The sequence below is a fragment of the Canis lupus genome, chromosome 2 (genome assembly GCF_011100685.1).
Source record: "Canis lupus familiaris isolate Mischka breed German Shepherd chromosome 2, alternate assembly UU_Cfam_GSD_1.0, whole genome shotgun sequence".
Lineage (NCBI taxonomy): Eukaryota > Metazoa > Chordata > Mammalia > Carnivora > Canidae > Canis > Canis lupus.
This window is the reverse complement of record NC_049223.1, coordinates 4,510,197-4,517,663: the sequence shown is the minus strand read 5'-3', so window position 1 is coordinate 4,517,663 and position 7,467 is coordinate 4,510,197. Positions and strand designations below refer to the sequence as shown.

The following is a 7,467-nucleotide window of genomic DNA, read 5'->3' as shown; positions in this document are numbered from 1 at the left end:
TTTTACTAGCATGTAAGCATAGAAAAAAACTCATAGAGGTTCACTAACTTAACACTCATATGATTTTTGTGTGCTCTATCAGCAGAAGTCAAATTGTCATTAACTGCTTGCTCTTGTGGAGGACTTTCAATAATATCAATACCATTGTCCTTTTTTCCAATTGCCAGCTTCGTTGCTCCTTCCTATAAGAACACCACCACCACCACCACCACCACACACACACACACACACACACACACACACACACACAAAACAGCTTCAAAAAACATCATATTAATCCACCTACTCTCTCACTCCTCAAAAAGACAAATACATACTGTATCTGTCAAGTCATAGGCACTATCCTAGGAGAAGATGGAAATATAAATAAAAGAGGGAGTCTGCCTTATATGCTACTAGGGGGACAGATGGACAAAAACAAATAAGAACAGAAGAGGATCATTGTCTAGTTCTAGAAGTGAAGTGAATAGAGTTCAGTGAAGGCACAAGGAGAAAAATGTTGTATATGGGAAGCTCAGGAAATGCTGCAAAGATAAGGCTTATATCTTGAAAGACAAAGTATACAAGGAGTGTGTGAAGGGCATTCTAGCAAAGGTAGAACGATCAAAAGGATGAAGTAGGAAATAACATAGTAAGTGACAGTAGCTCAGAATGTGGCAAAACTAGGACACAATTATTGGGAATGGGATAAAGAGATATAATTGGAAAATCAGGACTGAACTGAAAAAGACAGAGTCATGCTAAGATATGAACTTTCTCCTTCAGGTATTGGGGAATCCACTAAATAAGCAGGAGTTACATCATCACATATATATTTTAGAAATGTCACTCTAGTACCAATGTAAAGAACATAAAGGAACCAAAAGAGAAGAGTATTTCAAAATTATAGATGAGAAAGTGAATTATGGTAATAAGAGGTGAAAAATTGTTAAGCAAGTAAAGATACTGCATGTGGTGGAGTGACTGGATGTGGTTTTTAAGATTTATTTATTTACTTTTGGAGAGAATGAGAGAGTGTGTGCCCATGCAGAGGGAGGGACAGAGGAAGAGGAAGAGAATCCTCAAGCAACCTCTCCACTCTGCACAGAGCCAGACACAGGGCTCAATACCGGGACCATGAGATCATGACCTGAACCAACATTAAGAGTCAGATGCTTAACCAAGGGAGCCACCCCAGTCACCTGGATGTGATGTCACCTAATTTTAGGGAAGTTTAGAGTCCAGGATTTTTTTTCTGCTTCAGTGTTCCAATGGTGCTTTATATTACGGTGGGGAAAACAAATGACAAAGCAGATTTAAAAGTCAGGAAGAGCAAAGAGTCAGAAATAATGTCTTCAGTCTGGGACTTCATCAAATCTGAAGCACCCAGGGGACTTATTAAGAAAGTTTTAGATAAATACATTTGGAGTAGAAAAAAATGACAATACTCAGGAAAACCACATGATGTTAAAAAGTCATCTATAAAACATACTAACCTGGGATCCCTGGGTGGCGCAGCGGTTTGGCGCCTGCCTTTGGCCCAGGGCGCGATCCTGGAGACCCGGGATCGAGTCCCACATCGGGCTCCCGGTGCATGGAGCCTGCTTCTCCCTCTGCCTGTCTCTCTTTCTCTCCCTCTCTCTGTGACTATCATAAATAAAAAAATTTAAAAAAAATAATAAAATAAAACATACTAACCTGATATAATTAATGTCAACCTACACAAAACTCTGAAATTTTCAAAATAAAAATAAAAGAAGGAAAAAAAATAAAACAAAATAAAAGAAAGGGGGAAAAACCATGGGATTCAGTACTTCACTTATATACTTCAACATTACTTTCTAGAACAGAAAAAAATACTTTTATTAATATACACAAGTAATGAGCACCTGGATGGCTCAGTTGGCTAAGCCAACTTGATTTCGGCTCAGGTCATGATGTCAGGATTGTGACATTGAGATTTACATCAGACTCCACACTCAGCAGGGATCCTGCTTCTCTCCTTCTCTCTGCCCCTCTCCCCACTTCTGAGATAAATAAATCTTTAGAAAAATGCATATATACGTGGGCATGTATTCATTTCTGCACTTTTAAGATAGATACTGAATCCCAGGTCTCCAGGATCAGGTCCTGGACTGAAGGCGGCACTAAACCACTGAGTCACCCAGGCTGCAACAATATTCCTTATAAAAAAATGAAACTTAAAAGCTAAGATTTAAGTTGTAGAAGAGAAATATTTTAGGGATTACAGAATTTTAAGGCACTTTATGAGAAAAATATAAAACCCCACTTTAAAATTCACATGGTTTCTTATTCCACTGTGAATAGCATACTAATAGCTTTAATTTCCTATCTACATATATAGGATGGTACTTAAAGGCTGGAGAAAGAATCTAATATTAAAATATTAATAATCATGATCATCCAAATTAAAGGTTTAAAGTCTCCAAAGTCATGAATGATTATCAAGCAGGACATAATATTCCATATTCACGGGAGAGAAGAAAAGGCCTTAAACAATCAAATCACTTGTATTTCTGAGTTTCAGATACGAAAGAATTCACAGGTTAAATTTAACAATTTTTGGTGGCACCGGGCTGGCTCACTCACAAGAGTGTGTGACTCGTAATCTCAGCATCTGAGTTTAAGCCCAGCATTGGGTATAGAGATTACTTAAAACAAAATTTAATCTAAAAAATACAAAACAGCGAGTGAAGCCGAGGGGAGCCGACAGCTCCTGAGAAGGCGAGGGGTGTGTGTGCATCCGCCTCTTACTCCTCTCCCTGCAGCCCTCCCTCGAGGCTGGCAACACCTGGGCCCCTCCGCCACCCGCCTGCCTGGGTGGCCTGGCAGGACCTCGCGCCCTGCCCTCGTGGTCGGCGCCACCGCCCCTGCCCCTTGTCCCATCTAGGCGCTGCGGCCAGTCCTGCCCCTCCGGCGCCCACGGCCGGGCCCATGTGCAGCAGTGGCAGCGGCGGGGGCAGGGATCGCTTGGGACTCCCCTTCACTGGGTGCGCGGCCCACCCCGTCGCGGGCCTGCCACCTCCCCGCCCCAGGAAGCAGAATGTGATGAACACGGTGAAGGGAAAGGCGCTGGGAGTGGCTGAGTACCTGACCCAGGTCCTCAAGGAATCAAAATTTAAGGAAACTGGTGTTATCACCCCAGAAGAGATAACTTTCAAATCATCCTGAAAACCTACCAATTCGGTCTGAGATTTAAAGAGAGAACTGAAGTGACACAGTGAGAAAACTCTGCCCTTCTATCAAGTACAACTTGTTTATGGCCACTCTGCACTGAGCAAAATGACTAGAAGGAAAAACTCATCTAAAAAGAAAGAATCAGACACATTCCTCTCCCCCACAGTGTTACAAAATTTGAATTACAATTCAATGTCAGAGAGCCAATAAAGAAGCACAATTATAAAGCTACTGGTGGCTCAAGAAAAAAAGCATAAAGGATTCAAGAGACTTCATGACTGCAGAATTTCGATCTCATCAGGCCGAAATTAAAAATCAATTAAATGAGATGCAATCCAAACTGGAGGTCCTAACGATGGATAACGACGTAGAAGAATGAGTGAGTGACATAGAAGACAAGTTGATGGGATCCCTGGGTGGCACAGAGGTTTGGCGCCTGCCTTTGGCCCAGGGCGCGATCCTGGAGACCCGGGATCGAATCCCACGTCGGGCTCCTGGTGTGTGGAGCCTGCTTCTCCCTCTGCCAGTGTCTCTGCCTCTCTCTCTCTCTCTCTGTGTGACTATCATAAATAAATAAAAATTAAAAAAAAAGACAAGTTGATGCCAAGGAAGGAAACGGAGGAAAAAAGAGAAAAACAATTAAAAGATCCTGAGGACAGGTTAAGGAAAATAAATGACAGCCACAGAAGGAAAAATCTACATTTAATTGGGGTTCCAGAGGGTGCAGAAAGGGACAGAGGTCCAGAAAGTGTGTTTGAACAAAACCTAGCTGAGAAGTTCCCTAACTTGGGGAGGGAAACAGGCATTCAGATCCAGGAGATAGAGAGATCACCACCTAAAATCAATAAAACCTGCTCAACACCTTGACATTTAATAGTGAAGCTTGCAATTCCAAAGATAAAGAGAAGATCCTTAAAGCAGCAAGATACAAGAGATCCCTAACCTGTATGGGGAGAAGTATTAGGATAACAGCAGACCTCTCCACAGAGACCTGGCAGGCCAGAAAGGGCTGGCAGGATACAGTCATGGTCCTAAATGAGAAGAACATGCAGCTGAGAATACTCTATCCCCATCAAGGCTCCCATTTACAATAAAAGGAGAGATAAAGAGCTTCCAACATAGGCAGGAACTGAAAGAATATGTGACCACGAAAGCAGCTCTGCAAGAAATACTAAGGAGGACTCTGTAAAAGAAAGAAGAAGTCCAAGGAAACAATCCGTAAAAGCAGAGACTGAACAGGTATCATGATGACACTAAACTCGTATCTATAGTAACTCTGAACGTGAATGGGCTTAATGACCCCATCAAAAGGCGCAGGGTTTCAGACTGGATAAAAGAGCAAGACCCATCGATTTCCTGTCTACGAGAGACTCATTTTAGACCTAAGGACACCTACAGCCTGAAAATAAAAGGTTGAAGAACCATTTAACATTCAAATGGTCCTCAAAAGAAAGCAGGGGTAGCTATCCTTATATCAGCTAAATTAAAGTTTATCCCAAAGACTGTAGTGAGAGATGAAGAGGGACATTATATCATACTAAAAGGATCTCTCCAAAAAGAGGACCTAACAATCAGGATATTTATGCCCTGAAAGCGGGAGCTGCCAAGTATATCACTCAATTAATAACGAAAGTTCAGATATACTTAGATATTAATACACTTATATGTGGAGACTTGACTATAGTGCTTTCTGCAATCGACAGATCTTCTAAGAACAACATCTCCAAAGAAACAAGCGCATTAAACGATACACTGGACCAGATGGATTTCACAGATATTTACAGAACTTCACATCCAGACGCAACTGAATACACATTCTTCTCAAGTGCACATGGAACTTTCTCCAGAATAGGCCACATACTGTGTCACAAATCAGGTCTTAAACGATACCAAAAGATTGGGATTGCCCCCTGCATATTTTCAGACCATAATGCTTTGAAACTAGAACTAAACCACAAGAAGAAATATGGAAGGATTTCAAACACGTGGAGGTTAACGACAATCCTGCTAAACGATTAAAGGGTCAACCAGGAAATTAGAGAAGAATTAAAAAGATTCCTGGAAACTAATGAGAATGAAGATACAACCGTTCAAAATCTTTGGGAACAGCAAAAGCAGTCCTGAGGGGGAAATACATCGCAAGACCAGCATCCGTCCCCAAACTGGAAAGAACTCAATGCAAAAGCTAACCTTGCACCTAAAGGAGCTGGAGAAGGAACAGCAACTGAAACCTTCAACCAGCAGAAGAAGACAATTAATAAAGATTCGAGCAGAACTCAATGAGATAGAGACCAGAAGAACTGTGGAACAGATCAACAAAAACCAGGAGTTGGTTCTTTGAAAGAATTAATAAGACAGATAAACTATTAGCCAAACTTATTAAAAAGAAGAGAGAGAAGACCCAAATTAATAAAATCATGAACGAGAGAGGAGGGATCACCACCAACACCAAGGAAATACAAACGATTTTGAAAACTTAGTATGAGCAGCTTTATGCCAATAAATTAGGCAATCGAGAAGAAATGGGTGCATTCCTGGAAAACCACAAACTACAAAACTGCAACAGGAAGACATAGAAAAGCTGAACAGGCCAATAACCAGGGACGAAACTGAAGCAGTCATCAAAAACCTACCAAGACACAAAAGTCCGGGGCCAGATGGCTTCCCAGGGGAATTCTATCAAACGTTTAAAGAACAAACCATACCTATTCCACTAAAGCTGTTATGAAAGATAGAAAGGGATGGAGTACTTCCAAAGTCGTTCTATGAGGCCAGCATCACCTTAATTGCAAAACCAGACACAGACCCCACCAAAAAGGAGAATTATAGACCAATACCCTGATGAACACGGATGCAAAAATTCTCAACAAGATACTAGCCAACAGGATCCGACAATACATTAAGAAGATGATTCACCATGACCCAGTGGGATTTATCCCCGGGATGCAAGGCTGCTTCAACACTTGTAAAGCAATCAATGTGATTCATCACATCAGCAAGAGAAAGAACCAAGAACCACATGATCCTCCCAATAGATGCAGAGAAAGCATTTGACAAAATACAGCATCCATTCCTGATCAAAACTCTTCAGAATGTAAGGATAGAGGGAACATTCCTCAGCATCTTAAAAGCCATCTATGAAAATATCGTTCTCAATGGGGAAACACAGGGAGCCTGTCCCCTAAGATCAGGAACAAGACAGGGATGTCCACTCTCACCACTGCTATTCAACAGAGTACTAGAAGTCCTAGCCTCAGCAATCAGATAACAAAAAGAAACAAAAGGCATTCAAAGTGGCAAAGAGGAAGTCAAACTCTCCCTCTTTGCAGATGACATGATACTGTGCATAGAAAACCCAAAAGAGGGCAGCCTGGGTGGCTCAGCGGTTTAGCGCCTCCTTCGTCCCAGCGCCTGGTCCTGGGGACCCGGGATTGAGTCCCGCGTCCGGCTCCCTATGTGGAGCCTGCTTCTCCCTCTGCCTGTGTCTCTGACTCTCTCTCTCACTGTATCTCATAAATAAATGAATAAAATCTTTTTTTTAATTTTTTTTTATTTATGATAGTCACAGAGAGAGAAAGAGAGAGAGGCAGAGACATAGGCAGAGGGAGAAGCAGGCTCCATGCACCGGGAGCCCGATGTGGGATTCGATCCCGGGTCTCCAGGATCGCGCCCTGGGCCAAAGGCAGGCGCCAAACCGCTGCGCCACCCAGGGATCCCCTGAATAAATAAAATCTTAAAAAAAAAAGAAAGAAAAAGAAAACCCAAAAGACTCCACCCCAAGATTGCTAGAAATCATACAGCAATTTGGGATTGTGGCAGGATACAAAATCAATGCCCAGAAATCAGGTGCATTTCTATACACGAACAATGAGACTGAAGAAAGAGAAATGAAGGAGTCAATCCCAATTACAATTGCACCCAGGAGCATAAGATACCTAGGAATATACATAACCAAAGAGGTAAAGTGTCTCCACCCTCAAAACTACAGAACACTTCAGAAGGAAATTGAGGAAGACCCAAAGAGATGGAAAAATATGCCATGCTCATAGATTGGAAAAATTTCAATGCTACCCAGGGCAATTTACACATTTAATGCAATCCCTATCAACATACTATGGACCTTCTTCAGAGAGTTGGAACAAATCATCTTAAGATTTGTGTGAAATCGAGACCCCTGGGTGGCGCAGCGGTTTGGCGCCTGCCTTTGCCCCAGGGCGTGATCCTGGAGACCCGGGATCGAATCCCACATCAGGCTCCCAGTGCATGGAGCCTGCTTCTCCCTCTGCCTGT

General features: G+C 42.3%; 1 protein-coding gene across 1 annotated transcript in view; it reads right to left on the bottom strand.

The window, feature by feature from the left end:
* Nucleotides 1–5: 5 nt before the first annotated feature.
* The window catches only part of LOC119875638 (ankyrin repeat domain-containing protein 26-like), a 35,803-nt gene continuing 28,341 nt past the window's right edge, over nucleotides 6–7,467 (bottom strand). The window contains exon 8 of the mRNA XM_038532056.1: nucleotides 6–182. Coding sequence (XP_038387984.1) covers nucleotides 6–182 — 177 coding nt within the window. The remainder of the gene's footprint in view (nucleotides 183–7,467) is intronic.